Source organism: Tenrec ecaudatus, chromosome 7 (genome assembly GCF_050624435.1).
Source record: "Tenrec ecaudatus isolate mTenEca1 chromosome 7, mTenEca1.hap1, whole genome shotgun sequence".
NCBI lineage: Eukaryota > Metazoa > Chordata > Mammalia > Afrosoricida > Tenrecidae > Tenrec > Tenrec ecaudatus.
Window position 1 is genome coordinate 47279304 of NC_134536.1, and position 23243 is coordinate 47302546.

General features: G+C 44.0%; 1 protein-coding gene across 1 annotated transcript in view; it reads right to left on the reverse strand.

Moving 5' to 3' along the window:
* NKAIN2 (sodium/potassium transporting ATPase interacting 2) overlaps nucleotides 1–22440 on the reverse strand; it is a 1177559-nt gene extending 1155119 nt beyond the window's left edge. Inside the window, exon 1 of the mRNA XM_075554606.1 lies at nucleotides 22169–22440. Coding sequence (XP_075410721.1) covers nucleotides 22169–22222 — 54 coding nt within the window. The 5' untranslated portion in view covers nucleotides 22223–22440. The remainder of the gene's footprint in view (nucleotides 1–22168) is intronic.
* Nucleotides 22441–23243: the final 803 nt, after the last annotated feature.

The following is a 23243-nucleotide window of genomic DNA, read 5'->3' on the forward strand; positions in this document are numbered from 1 at the left end:
TGCTTTTCACCAAAGAATGACAGATGACTCCTACATCAACCAAGCTGCTGAGATATCTACCGCACCCAGAAGCACTCTGCACTAGGATCTGTAGACTGTAATCTAAGAAGCCCCACCTTCCTCTTCTCACACACACACTCAGAGGCTGCGCTAAAATATAGAGGGCACAAACAGCCAGAAGGCTTGATCAACAAACATTGCACAGTGAAACTAGGCAGGTGGTTTCCTTGCTTTGAACTATATGCCTTACTTTTTCTCTTTCTTTCTCCCTCTCAGTTCTAAAAGCAGAAAAAGATGGAACCACCTAATAAGATGTTAGATGATAAAATCAACACACGCACCCCTTGCCTAGCCTTTTCAGAGGTCCCAAAGCACATCTTCTGGAGCACGAACCGCGCATGAGAAAGTTCCCACTGAGTCCAGTTCGAAATTTACTGTTTGCCTCCATGACTGTAATTTTGTCTTGACTCGTGTTAGCGTTAAATGCATGAGATGATGTATGGCTTGAACTTTAGACAAATAGGAAGCTGGAAAATTATCATCTAGCCTAGTTCTTGAAGAAAAAGGCAAATTTAAGACGCAAGAATTAGTGATCAAACCATCCAGCTACAAGCAATGTCAAGGTGCCTGGGCTGCCTCCTTCTCGGCCTGCCAGTTAGAGCCGCCAGGCTGTAGAGATACCCAGAGAAATCACAGCTGGCCAAAGCTTACAACAGGAGAGATATCGTGTAGAAGGTGAGTCTCTGTTGCTCCACTCTACTTCTTTGGCAAGAACTTAGCAATAACAATAATTCTGGTGACTGATGTTACCAAACATTAAAATGCTTATTGCTAACCTGAAAGAATTTTATGTCGTACATGCCTGGAGGGCAATCACTATGATAACTGTTCTTTTGTAAGTGCAAGGAACAGTTTTTCAAATTCTTCAGTCTTGAAAGGTACTTACTTAAACACTAGCTATCATAGTATTCTTCAATCTTATGTAAGCCTTTTATTGAATTAAAAATTCACCATTTGACCTAAAATGCCTCACATCCAAGAAAAAAGAGTTTTCCCTTTTCTGTAAATAGCTATATGTTTATCACAAAATTAATATGCAGTCTGTGTCCAAAATCTACCTTAATTAGGCATGTTCATTTAGAAATCTATACTGTAGGCATATTTTACCAAGAATGTGGTTTCCGGGAGGGGACCCGTAAACAGTGTCCAAAACTCACTGGAAATCGTTCCTGGCACCAAAAGAAAGGTGACATTCTCTGCATCTTAGATAAAATCTACCTGGGTTCAATTAAACTGAGCAAAACAGCTAAGAATGCTAAAGACTTGGGCGAGCACATAATTGACCATAAAAAAAGTAGCTTTCAAATAAATTTAGATTCAACTTTGCTGCTCCAGTCGATAATCCCACAAAGCTTACTCAGCACTGCCCTTCTCTTATGTCTGTCTCCAACTACCTCTCCATCTTCCTTTTTTTTCTTCTTCTCTTTTACTGGGGCTTTTTATCCTTGCCTCCTCCTTTACCACTAACCCGCCCACCTGCTCTCCTCATTGACTGCGGCTTTGGCAACCCAGCACAACAGTCATCTAGCGCAGGGCTTCCCAACCTTCCTGATGCCCGACCCTTTCATACAGTAACTCGAGTCGTGGTGACCCCCAACCATAAAATGATTTTCCTTGATACTTCTTCCCTGTAATTTTGCTACTGTTGTGAATCGGGCGACCCCTGTGAAAGGGTCATTCAACCCCCAAAGGGGTCTCAACCCACAGGTTGAGACCGAGAATGGCTGCATTAAACAAACATCTCCATTCCTCCCACTTGGTCCTCTCCAGCACTAGCTCCTTCAGCACCTCTCACTCTCTTGGTGATGCGGAGGGATAATGATTTCTGTTGCTAAACAAAAAGTCAGGAGTCGCAAGTCCCCCCACAGGCAACTCTGGAAAAAACTGGCAATCCCCCTCTGATAAATGAGCCATTAAATGCCCTCCAAGGCAGGGCTCTATTCCAACGCACAAAGGATCGCAAAGAATGGAAATGATTTAAAAGCATCTGGTTGGTTTTCCAGCCCAGTCGTCTTTTGACAGCAAACCCTCCCCAGAATTTCATGATTAGCTGTCCACTCTCATCGCAAGCTCCAGACCGCTCTTGGCATCACCTCCCTGTGTCTGACTCCAGGCTCTTATTTCCCATCATCTTTTCAAAAGGCTAACTGCATAAGCATGGGTCTTTTAAAGCTGGTCTCCACTGCCTCTTATCCTTCTCCACAGAGGAAATATTGGGTTGCTTCTCCACCTTCTAGTTCTGTGGCCGACCAAGGACCACCAAGCACCAAGCACCAGGACGTGCTTCTCCCCAAGACCTACATTTATACTCACCATTTATACAACCAACTGACCTCCTTCCTCTTCTATTACGTCACTTCCGCTCGACCCACCTCCTTACTCTCAGCTGTGCACATAGACATTCCAGTTATCTGAATACCTGGTCCAACCCTGACCTCCCTTCCTTCTCACTCAAACCTGCGGGAAATGGCGTGTTCTTCTCAGAGATACTTAGAACTTCAAGAAGCCATTGGTTTGGGTCAGCGTGTGAACAAGGAGTTTCATTCAGAGCTGTTCCACTCTCACTCTCGGTCGTGATAAGAGAGGCCTCCCTCCATTCTCCTACAAAATCATGCCACCCAATTTCACTAGGCCTTTTGATATGATTTAACTCTCCTTTAATGTGCTGTTGCTTTGCCCTCACATCCCTGCCAAGACTTGGCCCTTACCTCAGGTCCTCCATTCTGATTCTACTGTGAATTAAACCATTCTTTTCGGTGATAATTATCTCTGTGGAGACGTACAGCCCACCGTGTGAAGTTCAAAGGCCTTCCAAAGCCACTCAAGTTCATTCATGAACAGCACCCCTGCCCCTTCCACTCCCTACTTCTCCCCGACCGGCCTGTCAAGCTGACCCTTCATCAGCCCCCACACAAGCACTTTTCATTCCCACTCTTTGATACTAGCCTTTCTTCCTCCTGGGATCCTGTCTTCTCCGATCTCTGGCTATAGAAATTCCACCCGCTATATTACAGCCCTTCATATATAACCCTGCGATCCAACTCTAAGGAGAGAACCACTCCTGAAGATCTTCAATATTTTATTCTTATTTACCTTGCAGTTCGTGTCTTTCTGACTTATAGTGTAGGTATCTGCACATAGGAGCTAATCTCCTGCATAGAATTCCTTTGCCAGGCTCCAGTTCATCACCACTATATAACACCTGCTCCTCCCTTCTCAGACCTCGCCTTACACGTAAACCTAGCTATCAGCAGCTAAACGGCCCCAACTTTGCAAATCCAATGGAGCAGTTCAACTCTACATGTAGGAGGTCACCATGTGTAGAGATCCACTCAATGACAATGAGCAACCACAACTACTTTGTGCATGATACACAAGGGGGCTTCAACAAGTTCATGGGAAAATGGAATTGAAAAAGAATGGAATTTTTCCACTAAGTTTTGAAGCTTCCTCCTATTTTTCCACTAAAACAAGCAATAATAGAAAAGTGATAACACGGCACCCTATTTAAGTAGGAGAACTTGATAAGCCTGTAAAAACAAGGCAATCACATCAAGTTCTCATGAGTTTTTTGCTTTGCATGTATGTATATTTACACATATCAAAAACCTACTGAGAAGCTCTGTTGGTACAGTGGTGACACATTGGGTGCTAGCTGCCAGGTCAGCAGTTTAAAACACTAAGCCATTCCTTGGGACAAAAATGTGGCTTTCTACTCCCGTAAAGCGTTATGGTTTTGGAGTCTCAGAGGGGCAGGTCCACCCTGTCCTACAGAGTTCCTAAGGGTAGGTATCAACTTAATGGAACTGAGTTAAAATAAGTAAATAAAACACCCATTACTGTTGAATTGATTCCAAGAAGGGAAAATCCATGCATTACAGCCTAGCACTGCTCCCCAGCGTTGCTTTTGTTTGGCTCTGAGCTTCATGAAAGCAGATGCCTGGCCTGTCCACTGTGATCTCGCACTGAGTGGGCTCAAACCGGGTATCGTTAGGTGGATTCATAGCTGACTCAGACTGTGCCATCCAGTTCTGATAATAGATACTCTTCTATCAACTGCATTACATAAAGATAAATCAAATGAATTTAAACGTACACAAAGTCATGTTTTTAAATGGGCCTTCACGGTCCATTTTCCACCTCCATTCATTTCTCACCTCCGCTTCTCTGCGCTAACGGTGGATGTGAGTTCGTAGGGCATAACAGCCAACAGGAGGAAAGCAGCTTTAACGACTGTCAAATAAGGTCTTTGACCCAGAAAACAATTTAATAAATAAATAGGTCCTGGCAGCAATTAAAGCAGTCTTTCCATTATTACAACTACTGGTTATGGAATCAATTTACAATAGAAACACCGCTTGACATTCCTTTCCGTTATAGCGGATCCTAATTGCCTAAAGGGAAGAAACTGGATACACTTAATTCCTTCAGCACATGTCATTATGCTATTCATGTGTGGATATTTCATAAATCTTACTTGATGAAGCTGATTTAGTAATTACTTAATATCCTCCCACCATTCATCTATTCATCTGATTGAGAGTGGTCCTCGGGGCAGCACAGCATAGGAGGTTAGGAACCAAGCTCGGGTGAATGTTGACTGCAGTCCCTCTCTCTCCCGACACTCCGGAGCAAGGATCCATGCACCCCGGCTCTCAGAACATCCTCACTCACAGGCCAGTCCACCAGCTGCAATCTGCCTCAATCACCGAGATGGTCACAAGGGACTTTGGTGCAAAAGTAGGTATTTCCATGTCAGAGAATTTCTTTTCACCCAAAGAGTTGACATTACAGTAAATTGAAACTAATGTTTTCTGACAATGATTTTAATAACCTTTCCTGCTTCTGTATTCCTATTAAGATTTACTAGCTAACCTTTTGATATATGTCATAAAATATTAAACTATTCAGGAAAAGGATGGACCTATTAGCAGCAAACCTGCAATAAAATTAGTGTGGGTGCAGAGTCTGCATCAAATCTGCTATGTAAGCTTACAGATAACTCCATTGATTTGTTTCAATTTAAGGGGGAAACCATGATATTTTTAGGCCTTATGAAAGGAAATGGAACTCTAGGACAAAGCAGGTGCCACAGAACAACTATCACTCCCTCATTTTTGTAGGCTTCCCTGGGGGAAAAATTTAAAAGAGGCCTAGAATTCAGTGTCAAGAATTATATTTACTAAATGTAAACATAACTTAAGCTTCATTTATAGGGTAACTTTTAAAAACTCATTCTCCTCTGAGTCTACACAATGGTCCATCGGGGAGCATTGGTCATGATCTTAAAGAGCACATGGAACTTCCCCATCTGGACTTCGATGAAACCAGAACTACACAAAAAGTTACTGGGAAAATACTCATGATCTTCCCATTCTATGTTTCCCCAGGAACTCTCTGAAGCCCCCATGTTTATGTTCCAGAGAATATTAAGGTGCTCCTAACCAGGGTCACACAACTGTGCTTTGCATAAACTGCTGTGGAGATACATGGAGTCGTGCTTACCTGCTTCTGAGCTCTAGAAACACTCAGGAGCCCTCCTCTCTGCAGAAGGTAGAAGGAAGCTTTTAAGACTAGGTTAAAAGAGACATAAAACTCAGGCTCATCACTGCTTTGAATGGTTATAATTTAGCTGCCATCCTGTGATTGAAAAAAATGGAACAAAATTCATGCTTAATAAAGGATGAATGTAAATGAAGCTCCTCTAATTCCTGTTGATATGGCTAAGAAATATATGATTACATTTAACTCCATAATGATAATCTCAAGCAATAGCTGTACCATCTTCAAATAGTCAACCTGTATTACAAAATAATAATAAATGGAAGGGGAAGGAGGCCCAGAAATCTTTATTGATTAGAGGGGGCTTCAGAAAGTACATGGAAGAACTGTATTAGCTTTTAGTTCCATTTTCCGTGAATTTTTTGAAGCCCCCTCATATCTCCTGTGTATTAACAAATGCATGGTAGTTTCTAAAGCCTTCAAGTCTTTAGTTCCTGGTTGATCTCAGGTAAACATATTTACAGCCTCTGATCTCATCCCTGTACCTCAGAGCAATCCCATGCAGAGAACTGGTAGCACCTGGATAGACCATCTTTCACAGAGGACTTGATCGCCAGCTCATGGATTAAAGAATGAGATGAGAATTGCTGTGTCTGAGGGATGAACGAGAGGATCCAGAGGAACAAGAGTAAGCTGCCTCCCATCACTGCAGGAGGCCTGAAAGAAGCATCTACCACCATGGCAGTCAGCAGAGCGCACTGTCACCAGACTTTACTCCCCTTTCTTGGTGCCCATGGGAGTTCACCTTATACCTTCTCTTCCCCAAAGACTGTCCTTCCAGAAATAATACCCTAAGGAATCTGCGTTACACAGTAGCTAAAACTCCCTATGAATTCCTAAACAGACCATTTCAGACAAAATGTTGACCCCTTGGATCACTTGACACACAGCTGTCAGTTAAAAATGAAATAGCCTCTTATTCTGTTGGGTAATCAACATCATACAAATGCATACAAAGACTTCAGCTAAAAGGAGTTGGGTGTACCATTTGGATTCCTCCGCTTTAAACCAAGACCCTTTGTTCACAGAGAATGACACATTGTTTGGTTGTTAAATGTGCTAACTGTATTAGACTGTGCGCATTGATTAGAAGCAACAAATCAGTGTGTGGACTACTCTCCATACCCCTGTAAAAGCAGAGATTCATGATTGGATGCTGACAGGGTAGATTTTCTTTAGGTATATAATCTTGGCACCCAGTTATTAAAGGACAGTGCTCCTGTAGATGCCCCTTGGCAAGCGATCTTAAGTTCAAACACTCTTAAATGCCTACACTGCCCAATTGCATGGTGCCCTCTTGACAGCATCAGCCATTGAACCTGACTGAATTTCACAGCTAAGGATTGCAATTTTGGGGCCTAAAAAAAATTTCAAGAATCTCAAGAAAGCGTGTAAAAAAAATGGCAACATATCGAAAAGCACGGTTCATTTATTTTAATAATGTCAGAATGTATGTTGTCCTTATATCTCTTACTATTTGTTGAGAGAGACCTATTAATTGGTTAATATATTCCCTTCTGGATTTGTAAGTTCTAAATATTGTTTAGATAATGATTTAATATTATTAACTTTCAGACTGCATTAGCCTCGAGTAATAGTTCACTGAAAAATGTTCCTGAGAATCCTAGTTCCCTGGAATATTAATAAGGGATATCAGAAAAAGAGGTTCCTTGGTTCATTGCAAACACTTTACAAAAATTGCAGAGTCAAATGGAGTTAAGTGGGGTTTCCTTACTGCAGGACTTTCTGGAGCAACTAATGTGCTCCAACTAATGCAGACCTTGATCCTTAGGGAGAGAAGGGAGAAATAAGACACCGAGGATCCACGCAAATGACTTACCTTCAGATACCCTGCACAGTGGGGAACTTTGCAGAATGGGTGGCTCAAGGAACACAATATTCAAAATGCTGTTCTGAAGGAGCATGCTAACTAACTAGCTCTTGAAATAAAATAGGAATCTTTAGAGATAAGGGTATTGGGCACAAAGCTTATTAGTTTATCTTTTACAAACCATTTGCATCTAGAATCATAATCCTTGTTTATACAACTCAATGGAATTAGAGGGGGGTAAAAAAAAGGAAATGTCTCCTTGGGGTGCTGAAGGGAACTTTATGTTGAAATGCTGTTAGACAAAGACCCTACAACTATTGCTAAGAGCTCTGTGAGGCAACAGTTAAGCCCTAAACGACTCACCACAGACCTGACAACCTGTCCCTGTAAAGACAGCATCCTATAAAATCACCTGGAAACATTTTACTGTGGCACATGGGGCCACCAATGAGTTAAAATCAACAGTACTGGACATAACAACCACACAACCACTCTTGGTCTGAGAAATTTTGCAAGATTGCACCAGTAACAAATGGTTAGAAAGGTTTCAATAAAGCCTCACTTTGGGGAAGCACCAGCTATGCCATTTTTATGTAAAGATGAAGCACAGTGTCTCCCCCGATACCGCTAAGCATCCTGAAGGGTAAATGGGTCAGGGATTATTTGCCCCACTTTTCAAATGAGAAAAAGACGCTGGGGAACAAAAATGACTTGAAGGAAAGCATGATTACGTAGCTGTCCAATATGGAAGCTCTAGTCTAGGTAAGAAACATCGGACTTGCAACATAGTGCTTTGCATTTTTGCACACCCCTACCCCCTTTCCCCCGGGGCTGCGCTTCTTAACACAGAGGGGCTAGCCTCCATCAGCAGCAGGCACTGAGGGGGCTTGCTTGCAGATTCTTCTGCCAATCTATTCTATTGCAATGATGCAGATGCTGTGAGGACAAAGAATCTCCCATGTCCCTTTCTGTAAACTTCTAGAAATCAAAAATAGGTGCACTTGGTGCCTAAGAAAGATTTTCACACCTGTAACTGGCCCAACAGCAGATGCATACATATATATGGGAAGACCTGCATTCAAGACCAGGAGTGGGCAAACTTTTGAGATGGAAGAGCCATTGCATTTTCCCTCACAATCATTTAAAAAGCATTTGAGAGCCACAAATATATTTTTACAAACAAATGAAATCATCGGGATCTGAATAATACCCCTTAACTTTTTTATTTTAATTCAGAGCCTTTTTTTCAAATCATTTTACTGGGGGCTCATACAATTCTTATCACTATCCATACATACATCCATGTGTCAAGCGCATATGTACATTTGTTGCCATCATCATTCTCAAAACATTTGCCTTCTACTAGAGTCCTCAATATCGACTGCTCATTTCCCCCCTCCCTCCCCACTCCCCCAACCTCATGAACCCTTCATAATTAATAAATTATTATTATTTTGTCATATGTTACACTGTCCGATGGCTCCCCCCGCCCTCTTCTCTGCTGTCCATCCCCCAGGGAGGAGGCTATACGTAAATTCTTGTAATCAGTTCCCCCTTTCTACTCCATATTCCCTCCACCCTCCAGGCATTGCCACTCTCACCACTGATCCTGAAGGAGTCATCTGTCCTGGATTCCCTGTATTTCCAGTTGCTATCTGTACCAATGTACATCCTCTGGTCCAGCCGGATTTGTAAGGTAGAATTGGGATCATGATAGTGGGGGGGAGGGAGTATTTAAGAACTAGAGGAAAATTATATGTTTCATCGTTGCTACCCTGCACCCTGACTGGCTCATCTCCTCCCCACAACCCTTCATTAATTCAGCGTCTTATGCACATACCAAAAGAGCCACATGTGGCGCTCCAGCCACCTGCCAACTCCTGTCCTACAGTTCTCCAGGTAGAGTGTCCGAGCAGCAGCACCAGCACTACCTGCGCACACGCCAGACTGCGCACACTGTATCTGGCTCTCCTGTGGACCCGCTGAATAAGATACTCTGGGGAGGGGGGACCCAGCCTCCATATTTCTTAAGTCCTGCTGGAGATTCCGGGGCACACTGAAGCATGTAGACTGGTCTAAAAAGTCCAACACCAATTTTAAATCACCTCATTACGCAGAAATTCTTTCCAGCCACCATCACTTTGAGTGAAGTTCCCCTCCAACATTGGTCTGGATGGATTTAGGTTGGGGGAAGTGCCGGTAAGACAAAGGAAAAGACTGGGAAATACACCATACTGCAGTAACCATTTAACAATGACTGGCTTTGAAAAACCCCAAGAAAATGTGAATTTGAGGGGAAAATGAGAACAAGTTAATTCCTGTAGAATCTATTCAAACATAATATTAAAGTCCAAGGCCTCTTACCCCAAACCCAACTCACTGCCATCGAGCCCATTCTGAATGGTGGTGCTCTATAGGACAGAGCAGGACTGCCCCTGTGGATTCCTGAGACTGTAACTTTTTAAGGGAGTAGAATGCGTCCTCCTTCTCCCTCAGAGGCGCTGGTGGTTTCCAGTGCTGACCTGGCGGTTAGCGGCAGCCAGTGCGTAACCACAAGCACCAGGGCTCCTGTATGTTGTTGGTGGTGGTGACATCGAATCCGTTCTGACTCGGAGACCCTGCAGACCACAGAATGAACCACTGCCCGGTCCTGCGCCATCCTCACAGCTGTTTCTATGCTTGAGCCCATTGTGGCTGCCGGTGTGGTTACTTGTGACTAGTTGGCCAACAATCCATAGCAGCTGAGTCCAAATCAATTCCCTGGCATTGGGTGGATAGCTTTCTTCCAGAGACAGGAAATGGCTCATTCCTGTCAGGCTCCTGCTGAGAATTTCCATTTCCACCCCAGACACACTAGAGCAGGACCTACCTTTCGGCAAGATCCTTAGGTAATTCTTATAGATACCCAGGTGATTCAAATGGATACAAAAGAATCACCTGGGGATCTTGTTTAAAATGTCTTCTGATTCAGTCTATCTGGGTGGAAACACAAATTTTCAGCAGGGGATCCAACCAGAACACGCCAGCTGCAAGGTCTGCTTCTTTCTCCACCCTGTACAAGCACAAATTTATTACCAGGGATACATTTTCTAGGATAGAACTACAAGTGTACCTGGCAGTGTCTGTGCACACAGGGGGAACAGTAACCAACACTGGCTCAGGAAGGATCAACCTCCTTTTAATTCTTCAGTGCACAAACCAGAAGTCCAAGAATCGGAAGACCCAGGCCCCCAAGAGACAGCTGCATTTGCCACACTACCTTGGCCTTCAAAAGCACCTCTCAGCCTCAGGCTCATCTGCTACAACAAGTGTCTTCAAAATTAGTAAATAGATGCTTTATTTATTAGTAAAACTAACAAAGCTTTGCATACCCATGGGGACACGACTTCGCAATCTGGCACTAAATCAAAGTGTGACAGACGGGCTTGGCTCCGTCTCACCCATTCCCTCTGATCTGCCTCTAAATGTTGCTTTACAGCCATTGCTCCCTCCTTCGCAAACTGTGCTGCCCACGTCACGGGGTGAGAACGAGTACCTTCCGATAAGAGGAACAGCGTTCGCTTGTGCTTCACGATGAAGGAAGTGAAGGTCTGTACCAGTCTCTGTCATCTGAGGATGAACACATAAGCCGTCAAGATGCAATGGTAAGTATTGCTGATCAAAATGCCGACGATGGACACAAAGGAGGAGGAGGACCTACAGGTAGAAACCTGGCCTGGAATGATAAAGGTGACACAGATCACAGGATGGGATTTTGCAAGATCAATGACATTTTCATTGAAAATACATTTTTCAACATCAACGGTGACTCTGAGAACCTTGCAGAATGGAGTATGCAGTCACAGGAATGAAATCAACTAGATTTTTGGAAAGGGATGCTAGAGGACTTCAACACTATCACTCAGCATGAAGGCAGGGGTCAACTGTGAAAGAGATCAGCTGTTGCTCACATGAAAGTTCATGAAGCTACAGAAAATCAAAACAAATCCAAGAGACCCAGAGAACCACCGGGAGCATATTCCACCTGAATTGAAAGACCACCTCAAGAGTAGATTTGACACACTGCACACAAATGACTGCAGAGACAGAGTTACGGCATGACATCAGGACACCATGCACGCATGCGAGAAGTCATTAAAAACATAGGAAAGAAAGACCAAAATGGATGTCAAAGGATACCCTGAAACGTGCTCTTGAATGGACAGTATCTAAAGCAAACGGAAGAAATGATGAAGCTAACAGAACTCAACATAAAATGTGCAAAGACTTGGAATTAGAACATGAAAAGGAAGAATGTGCTCAGTATTTCTCAAACTGAGTTTTTAAAGGGGAATAAAAGCAAGCCTCTAGTTCTCTAGCTGCAATACTGAAGGATTCTCATGGCAAATTACTGAATGACACTAAAAAACAAAACCCCTCTAAAGCACAGCCATGGAGTCGATCAGGAAGACAGCAGCCGATAGGATACAGCAGAGCTGCCCCGGTGGATTTCCAAGATGATATATCACTAGGGGAGTAAACAGCCTCATTTTTTCTCCCAAGAGCAGCTAGTGGTTTTGGAGTACTGACCTTGAAGTTAACAGCAAAATGAAAAGCCAGTACAAGAAGCATCAAAAGAAGTGAAGAGGGTTAGTGGGTTACTGTACCAAAAACAATTGGTCTGTATTCGACCACTTCAAGAGAACCAATCGATCACCAAGAACCAATAATAGAGTAGGAGAACTTCAAGCTGCACATTGAAGGTAATGGAGAATTGCCTTGATAACAAGAGGAATGTTAGAAACACTCATTCCCCTATGAAAGAGTTATGGAAGACAGCAACGGGAAGAGATTCCTATTTGTGCCCATTCCAAGAAAGGTCATCTGGCAGAATGCAGATATTACCTAATAATATCATTACATATGCGAGTGAAATTTGGCTGAAGATAATTTTTAAATGTTGCAGTACCTTGACAGAAAATGACCAGAAATTCAAGCTGGAGTTAGAAGAAGCACAGAAGGAGGAATAGAATGCTTGTCAGATGGATCTTGGCTGAAAGTAAAGAAGACCCAAAGATGTTTAATTTTGTTTTATTGGCTATGCAAAATCATTCAACTATGTGAGTCATAATATTTTATGGATAACGCTGGGATGAACTGAAATTATAGGACACATAGTTATATTCATACAGATCCTGTGCATAGACCAAGAGGGAGTTGTTCAAACAGAACAAGGGATATAGGGCATGGTGGAAAATCAGGAAATGTATGTTCGAAGGTTGTCTCCTTTCACGATGTTTATTCACTCTGCATGCTGAAGAACGGCTAAATGGAGAACCTGAAATGGAGAAAAACTCAACGTGGTGCATGCAGACGACAAGATGAGGGTTTCAACCCTACTTGATCCAGTCCCATTCCCTGCTAAGAATTTGCATTTTCAATGTGTACTTAATAAGCACCTGGGGATCTATAAGAATTACCTAGGCATCTGGTTAACATGGACATAGGTTAGTCAAAAATTACTGCTACCAACCACAGAATACCTTATCAAAAACATCAAACTGAAAAGCTACAGTTGCTTAATGTGTCTTCCATATAGGTCTGTATACTTCTGAAGGCAGCATTTCCACTCCCCTAACACTCCCCCACAGAATTCTATGCTCGTCTATGTACACCGCACCACAACAGCAGCTCGGTCCACCTCAAGGAATCAAGTTCGGTATGTTCTTTTTACCATGCTTTTTGAATGTTGGGAATAAAGATCCCCTGGAGGTATAGGATTGGGGTGTTTGATGGACAGAGCACAGTTCCCAATGCAGGACAATTCTCCCTCCCCTTGAAGAATAAACGGGGACACTGCCATGAAGAAAACAAATCCCTAGCGCAACTTTCCTAGTCCTTTCTCACCAAACCGAATAATTTTCTTAAGGAGTCTTCCTCAAAAACCTGTACGTGAAAAAACTATAGAATAAAATGATATATGCATTAGCTCCCTCCAAAATGAATATATATACATATGCATATACATACATATACATATAAAGCTAATAGAATCCCTCTCCCACCCAACCCCCCCCCCCACAAAAACCCTGTACCTCGGACGAAATATATAAAAATCATCCCTTTAAACAAAAATAAGATAGCCACCATTGCCTTCTGGGGCCAACTAACTGCTGGGAGTTCAACTGGCTCAGCAGACCCGAGTGGAAGCCCCTTTGATTGAACCTTTTTGTGAAGATGCCTTAATGAGACTGTGACAAGTGAGATCTTTGCAGCTATCCAGTGATTGCAGAGACGTGTTCAAACGACAGGGGGAGGTGAGTGTTAACAAACCCAGGGACAAAGGAACAACAAATGATCTGAAATCCATGGTGAGGAGGGTGTAGGAAGCCTAGGAGGGCTTGATCAAGGTCAATGTGACCAAGAGGAATTACTGAAACCCAAATGAAGGCTGAACATGATAGTGGGACGAGAGGAAAGTAAAAGGAAATAGAGGAAGGAACCAGGAGGCAAAGGGCATTTATATAAGTATAAATACAAGCATGTACATATGTAAATATTTTTATATATGACAATGGGGAACTAGATGTATGTGCATATATTTATAGGTTTAGTATTAAGGTAACAGATGGACATTGGACCTCTACTCAAGTACTCATTCAATGTAAGAACACTTTGTTCTATTAAACTGGCATTCAATGATGCTCACCTTCCCAACATGATTGCTGAAGACAATGTGGATGCATAAGCTAATGTGAAGAAAGCTGATGGTGCCCGGCTATCAAAAGATGTAGTGTCTGGGGTCTTAAAGGTTTGAAGATAAACAAGCGGCCATCTAGCTCAGAAGCAACAAAGCCCACATGGAAGAAGCACACCAGCCTGTGTGATCATGAGGTTTTGATGGGATCAGATATCAAAGAATAAAAAATCATATCATTGTAAATGAAGGGGAGTACGGAGTGGAAACCCAAACCCCATCTGTAGGGAACTGGACATCCCCTACATATTAACGGGGAGGATACAAGCCAGTCAAGTTGCAGTATAGCACTGATGAAACATAGAGCTTTCCTCTAGTTCTTTAATGCTTCCTTCCCCTCTCTCCCCCTGCACTATCATGATCCCAATTCTACCGTACAAATCAGGCTAGACAAGAGGCTATACAGTGGTACAGATAGGAACTGCAAACACAGGGAATCCAGGACATAAACTCCTCAGGACCAATAATGAGAGTAGCAACAGCACAGGGGGAATGGGAAGGTGGGTGAGAAAGGGAGAACCAATCACAAGGATCGACCTATAACCCTCTCCTTGGGTGAAGGGATACATTGGACAGTGTAAGACATGACAAAAAAAAGTAATTTATAAATTTTCAAGGGTTCATGAGGGAGGGAGGGAGAGAGGGAGGGAAGGGAAAGAGCAGGTAAATGAGCAGCCGATAACAAGGGCTCAAGTAGAAAGCAAATGTTTTGAGAATGAAGATGGCAACATATGTACAAATGTGCTTGACACATGGATGGATGCATGGATTATGGTAAGAGTTGTACGATTCCCCCAATACAATGATTTGAAAAAGAAAATAAATCAAATGGTATTACTTTATTGCATTGGGCAAATCTGCTTCAAAAAGCCCCTTAAATTGTTAAAAAGCAAGATGATCTCTTGGAGTATTACCATAATTCACACTTGGCCCACACCATGGTATTTTCAATTGCCTCATATAAAGCAAAAGTCAGACAATGAACAGCAGAGACTGAAGAATTGATGCCTTTTATTATGGTATTGTTTAAGAATATTGAATATGCATAGATTGTGAGGTAGTTAGTTTATTGTGCCAACCTGGTGGATAAACACGTGGGATTAATTGAAGGGCGGAGAGATAAATAGCTCTGTGAGCCTTGTCTTTCTTGTCTCACGCTCTTGATCATCAGACTAGTGTGCAGCTGCCTTGTTTGTTCTGTGCCTCAATTTGCAAGCTACACTACCTGTGGGACACCTAACCGATGGACTATGTCGCTGTAACTGGAGGTTCCTTCAAGACCTGCTTCGCCACACCATTGGAATTTACATCTCTTGAGCTGGGGACTGACTGTTGGGGACCTGCCTTGCTGACTGAATCTCTCTACAGAGGACTACCAGGCAGCCCTCAAGACTTGAAGGACTGCCAGTGTCTCACAATTGTCTCATGGGAGTGAGTTGCACTGAGCCATTTGTACAGCTTTATAATTTAATTAACTGTTTCTTATGTTATATATCTATCTATCTGTATATATATATTATTATTATTATTAGCATTCTGGTTTTGTTTCTCTAAAGAACCCTGTCTAACACAGATTGCTAAAAGCATAAACAAATCTGCCCAGGAAAAATGTAGAGCCAGAATAATCCCAAGAAGCAAGGATGGTAAGACTTGGTCTGAAGAACTTGAGGCATATTATAAGAGACCAGTGCCTAGAAAAAGGCATCAACTTAGTAAAGTAGAGGGTCAATGGCTTTAACGATCATGAATTCAAATACAGCAATGAACTTGAGGATGGCACAGGCCCAAGCAGTGATCGTTCTGCTGGGCAGAAGGTTGCCACAAGTCAGAAGCGACTCAACACACCAAACCAACACAGATTTTGAAAGCATGCCGTTGTTCTGTGCTGCAGATGTCAGATGGATCTAGGCTGAAAGTTGCTATTTTAAGGAGCTCTTGAGTCGGCCCTTGCGGCACTATGCCGACAGAATGTAGCGTTGCCGGGCCCTGTGCAACTCTGAAACTCGGATTTGATCCCACTGTAACCACGGTGTCGCTCTGTCTTATTAAGGCTCTTCCTGTTTTCCAGTGGCCTTCTACCAAGCATACAGTTTTATAGAAAAATCTTCATTTTTAAAAATCAGTTTAGTTGTTACTTCTCAAACAGGTTGTATTGAAGGGAATGTACAAGAGTCACTTAAAAAGTAAAAAAAAATTAGCATTTGAAATCACTCCATTTCTATACCAGGTTAAAAATAAAACTCTATAACTTACATAAGGCGAGATGCTTGATGATTTCTATCTGTTAGACCCAGTTCCTGTTTGAGTTTAAATGAAAGGAACACACTGCTTTCTAAAAGATGAAGCAACTAGTTCCTTTAAATAGGAAAGGTTTTCATAGCTGAACATGCTTGAAATATTAAAGGAAGAAAACATCTGTTGAAACCTTCCATCTTTTACTCCGTTCTAGACACGTTTTAAGTGGTTGTAAATTAAGTTCACTTTAACCCTGAAATATGTGTAAATATTTGCTCATGTCATTTCACAGTGGTGGTAGAAAGTAACCCTAGACGAAAGTATGTTGATGGTATGAGCATTTTACCCTGGAAAAGAATCAAGGTCCTACGTGGGAACAAGGCCAGAATTGTAGGGATTCTCCACAGAGGTGAAAAAACAGAACAGAGATGTTTCTCAGAGTCTTGTGTTTGATTTCTCACATGTGTGTTTCATGGCATGTGAACTGTAATTTCCAGTATTAGCAATATCATTTCCTTTTTTTAAAAAATTATTAAATACTTTTATTGGGGGCTCTTACATCTCTTACCACAATGCATGCATTCATCAGTTGTGTCAAGCACATTTGCACATATGCCGCCATCATCATTTTCAAAGCATCTTCTTTCTACTTGAGCCCTTGATATCAGCTCCTCATTTTTCCACTTCCCTTCCCCGCCTTCTCTCCCTCATGAACCCTTAACAAGTTATAGATTATTATTTTCATATCTCACATCAACAGCAAGATTAATTTCAATGTTGATTTTGCAAAGATTTCACTGAACTCTTAAACACCTACCAAGGAAGATAACCAAAACGCAACTTTTTACATTCCAGGCATTAATAGTACATCCAAATACTCAAGGCAATTAATATAAGAGACTCGGGTCTCTTGTGTTGCCAGTGCACACATGTGAGTTTTCAAGCATGCTGTCACCGACTGTACTTTCCTCAAGTGACACACTTACAAGGAAGAACAGACTGGGGATGAAGGCCTCCTCTGTGAACGAGTTCCTGGCTTCCCATCCGAAATTCTTGACTTGGCTGGTGAAGAATCTGACCCTACGTGAAACTGCATGAAAGCAGAAAAGGAGGTGGCAGTGCCCGCTCTCGTTCTGGGCCTCTGCCCACAGACGAGCTGCAGGCCAGGGATGGCTCTGACACTCTGCAAGGGGATGCTGCCCACTCAAGCCTCTATTTGAGAAAGCAAGGGAACAGCTCTGCACGGTTGGCTCTTTAAAACTTGAGGTGCATGGGGTGGGGGGGGAAGGAGCTGCCACTTATTTTTTTAGTGTGACAAGAGAACTGGGCCATAAAATAAAATTCTCATAAGTTTTTGGTTTTTTTACATTTTTTGGATCAACATTAGAAAAGCAGAGTATAGCTAAACTACAATGAAAGACTAAATTAGATATAAAACATGTATGACCAATGTTAGGGTAAAAGTAGAACACATTAACAAGGATCGAGAAGAGGTATCACTTCACAGTTTAGCCATCTGTAGCATATTTCCGCACCATAAATATCTGAAATGTTATATGGGGCTTCCCAACCTTTGCCATGAATCTGGTAAGTCAAGTGAACAGCCATAGATATTATCATCAATGGAACTGGAATCCGAACTTTAAACTTCTCTGCACAGAAGGGTGTCCGGTAGGTAAGGTCTAGAAAGAGGCCTGGTAGGGATGAGCAGTTAAGAACTCACTTGCCAACTGAACCATTGGCAGTTGGAGCCTAACCATGGCTCCCCCCGGAGAACAGAGGGCAGTTTGCTTGCTTAAAGATTGACAGCATTGGGCACCTGAGGGGCGACTTCCACTTGACAGGGTTGTAAGGCTTGAGAGTCCACTTGCCAGGAACAGATATGGGTGAGCGCTTTGTTTTCTTACAGGACTGAGCTTTTGAAGAAGGGTCAAATTTGCCAAAAGTATCCCGGAAATCTCATATAATCCTATTTCCACTTTTAAGCCATTTGATGGCAAGGCTTTATTTTCTACAATATGATCCTAGCAGGTACAAATGAACACTGAGCAGAACCATGATGGGCAGCAATGAAATACTCTGTCCTTAGAACAAGCCTGCTTTGGGCCATTCCTTCTAGACTTCATGGTCTTCTGCTTTGATGAAGGTTCAACTCGGAAAACACTGATCACTGCAAGAGAAAGCAACTGATGATTCTTGATCAAGCTTCGAATGTGCTTCTGCAGACAGCCGCACACAGGTGTACTAAGCTGCTAGCGAGCTGCACCTGCTTCAAGTTAGCTGTAGTTCATAAAGTACACGGTAAGAACGGCATTTTCAAGTGTGAATTTGTTGAATGTAAATCAGACTTTTTCTCCCGAGCGTGTGGCACATACAACCAAGCTGTGAGGAAGAACACGGGAGTGAGTGTCTTTCCCTTGCACTGAAAAAAAAGAGTCTTAGCAACCTAACCTAAGTCTGTACTGGCAAGTTAAAAACTGAGTGATTTTTCACCGGGAAGTAACTGAGCATTCATTCTTTTTATTATTTCTATAAAGAACTCTTTGATTCTACCAAACATGACACAATTTAAAAAGCAGCAAAAACTCCTTCACAAGCTGCTGAAAGTTGTAAATAAGAACTTAAATTGTTGTTGCCTTCAACCGCTAGCCTCCCATTCACACCCCAAATTAAATGATGATTTTTGTTACGATCTGAAATCTTGTGTTTCTGGGCATTACGGACAGCAATGATAAAAAGAAATTACCTTCTGCAGGCTATGAGCTTAAACTCTGCATGCCGTACATGGAGTGAATCTGCTCCGGAGATCACACTCCTTTTGACAGGAATCATCCTAAATCTGAAGTTGATCTAGCCATAGCGGGAAGAGGTGTCCATTCATGATGTGCACCTATAAGCACGCTTTCATAAAATGGAAGCCTTTGCTGACTCCTAAGGTTCCTACATTCCTGTGTGATAAACTCAATCCTTGATTTAAGCATACTAATGTATGCTACCCAAACGGGTCATCTGCCAAATACTTTCTTAAATGCACCTTTAACGTAATTAAAAGCAGAGGTGTCGAATGCTGACAGGTAGATGTCTCTGGCCCTCACTCATTAAAGGAGTGAAGCACTGTACCTGTTCCACCAAGAGCCAACTGAATGGGGTCGCCATCTACACAGTTTCAAGAGTTGCCTGTCAGCCTCTCCAAAGATTAGCTGCAAACTCACACCAATAGAAGGTACGTTAAATACAAGTATTGCCTTTACAGAATTTGGTAGTGTTTTCTGAAACTTGGAAAGGTTGTAAACTAGATTATCTTTTGACTTCACTTCAATCCTTATAAAGCTTTGCTGTACAGCTACAAAAACACCACGCCCACGTAAGTGTTACCAGAACATATATGCATTAAGCCCTTCTGAAGTAAACAAACCTGTGCAAACTTCTGTGTCAATCAATGGTATGTCTGAACTATACTTATTCTAAAACTTGGCTTATTTGTAAAACAACCTGTACTCCGAATTGCTCATTCTCCCACAAAGTTTTAAATGAAAAATGTACAGAGAGCAAAGAAAGACATTTATACATACCCATTGAGTAATACGGTTTTTTTCATTATTAATTTGCAAAATGATTATTTTATTTCAAATCAGACACTACATTTTTAAGACTCAAATAAAGACCAGTGATCTCTGAGGTCCTTTAAGGTGAGCTCATCAGATCAGACCAATTGGACTTTCTTTGTCCTTTGTTGTTTGCTCTGCCTCCGCGTTAACATGGCTGCTAATTATAATACCCTGGTGGAACAAAAATTCTGAAAGGGGGAAAAATTCCCTGGAGAGTATAAAATACCTCCTTTGGATTTAGATATGTGTTTCTTAGATTGAGCCCCCCTTGGGAACAGCTGTCTCTAATGCGTTAGAGAGCTCAGCCAGGATTCGGAATCTCTGGCTCCTGAGTGATGTAGCACTCCTCCAGGACTCTGGTGCACGCATGCAGGCAGGCGGGCACTCATACATGAGTGTGCCCACATACACAGGAGAAACTAACCTTTAGCATTGTCAGATTACTTTGCACATTAACTTTCACTATCCGTAAACTTGTAGTTTGGGAAAGTTATTTAAGTTCTCCAAGGGTTTTATCAGCCATCATATAGATTGAATGCCTACATTAGCCATAATAACATCCTGCTGTATTAAATGATTAAAAGTTAAAGCACATTTTAAAAAGTATGCACGAATGCTCCTACCCACCCACTCATCCTTATAATATGCTTTTGCCAGTGAGTTAGCAAACTGAATCACACATGAATGTAAGAATGGTTTTAAATGATGTACACAATTTGGCATGCTCGGCCTAATGAGTGACTTACCAACAGCATCTGCCCTCTCTCTCCTGGTTCTGCTTAGCTTCAGCCTTCACAGTGAAAACCCTTTATTGCAAAATGTTAGCCCGTGGCACCAAGAAATGAACTGGCTCACCCAACATCGTGGGAAATCTTACAGCCATGTTTCCACTCCCACATGTTTTTTCATACCTCCAAGTGCATAAGTAATTCATAGGTCAAAACATACACTTCCCAATAACTTCTATGGAAACTAAAAATCATACCGAGACAAAGCACAACAAAAACGGCACTGCTTCAGCTAAATATGAAACAGCAACAACACACACGCACAAGCTTTGTGGCAACAGATCAACTACGAAGAACACCTAAGGTTTGCTACTGCCACTTCCAGTAGCAAATCCGGGCTTCTTTGAACACTTTACATTTGGGGATCTGAGGAATCTTCTTCGTATAGCTAGTCCTTTCAGTCCTTATGAAACAATTGTTAGAAAGCAGTAGTTTAGAATAGCTTATACTTTCCAAGGGAAGCTATTTGATAACAGGAATGAGCAAATTATCCACATAGGGTAATAGTTTTTCACCTCTACTCTCCTCAGCCCATCTATTCACTGCCCCTCGGGAACTGAAATTGAGGCGCACAAGGTCTGCATTATTGGCTCTTCATTTTTTGCAACTGTACGAAATTCCTCCAAAAGTACATCCCATGGGATCTGACAATGGCAGATATTTCAGGAGCAACCACACACTCCGTATCAGACAGAATGTTTTCCACTGGAAATCATTTGAAATAAGTGTGATTTAAAGGTTACCAGTTCGCTGTGTGGCAATGGTGTTGCTGAGTTCATCCACGTCGTTCTCTTTAATCTGCCTACTTTTAAAAACTCAATGTGACTTCTGGATGAGACTGCTGTAAAGGTAACAATTGCCCTACATAGGGATTTGTTAGAGCACTGTACTTATAAGACAATATCTTTCTAAAAATATAACACATGTCCATGGAGAAGCAAAGACGAGCCCATGAAGAAGTCAAAAATTCCCTAATCCTATTAAAGCACCTGTATAGCACATTACTTATATGTGACAGCCACGTTGCTGCGCTAATCGAGATGCAAAGCATAAAGGAACCAGAGCTACCCCTTGCTTTGCTGAAAGCAATTAAAGACAACAAGTTTAACCCGCACCTGCCAAACTGTCTTCCGAGAGACCGAAATAGGTGGGGGTGGAAAGCACCGATCGCCTGTGCCTCCCAGTGCGTCTCCAAGAAATCATTCCCAATACAGGCAGTATATCTGTCACCTTTTCTATTTTCTCTTCGTTTCCTTCCGTTCTCCTCAATGGCAGCCCCTTCCCTGCACTCCCCGAGCCACGCTCGCAAAGACACATTCCAGAATAAGAGGACCCAAGTGTCACTTACCAGTTGCATGCCACAGATAAAGATAAGCGTGCACCTGCCACTGCAATAACCCATGGTTTCCGAGACCCCTGCCACAGCCAGACTGTCCCACGTCGGCCACCGTCGAGCACCCACTTTATCCAATCAGAGCGCGGGGAAGGACGGGCAGACCTGCCGAGGGCTCGGGGGCTCCGGGCTGCCGCGGCTGGCGTCCTGGGAAGTGACAGGCATTAGGACCCGCTGGGGCGGCGGCGGCGGCGGCGGCAGCTCGGGCCGCGCCCGCCGCACATACCTTCAGTCGCTCGGCGCACTCGCCGCGCCCGGGGCCCGCGGGAGCAGCACTGGCAGCCTGGCCGCGCCGCCGCGCCCTCGGGCATCTGCCCGCGAAGTTTCCCCCCGCCGCTCCGCGCGCCCCTCAGCGCGGCCGCCGCCCGACGCGCGCTCGCCCCGCGCTCGCGCCGCGCCGGCTCCGGGGGCGGCAGCAGCGCGCGCGGGGCGCCGTCGGCCTCTGGGCGCCGCCCGCGGCTGCTCTGCGCCCGGCGCGGCGCGGCGGGCCCCCCGGGCGGGGCGGGGGCGGCGGGCTCGGCGGCTCGCAGTGCAGCCCGCTCCGCGCCGAGCCCCGCTGCGGCGCCGCCCCTCCCCTCGCCCCGCCGGGGAACCCGCCTCCTCCCGCGGCTCCTTCAGCCGCGCCGCCGCCCCTCCCGGAGCGTCAACTTCTCCGAGCGCGGGCGCGGCCGACGCGGGTCGGGGCGGGATGGAGCTGCGCGGGCGCGGGCGCTGCGGCGGAGGGCGCCGCGGGGCTGCGGGCCGGGAGCCCGGGCTGCGTCGCCGGGGCTGCGCGGCTCGGCTCCGCTCCGTGCGCCTCCCGCGGTCGAGCCCCGCACTCGCGTCGGAGGGTGAGGACGGGTCGCAGGGGCCCCACCACCCCGGGGTGCAGCCCAGGCCCCCGGAGCGGGCAGGAGACCCGAGGCCGGCTGAAGGGCCCCACGGCCGCCGACCCGCTGCCCAGCGCCGGGCCCCGCTCCGGCTCCGCGCTCGGGTCTGCCGGGGCCCCGGCGCGCAGCCTTACCGGGCAGTGGCGGCTGGTGGAGAGGGA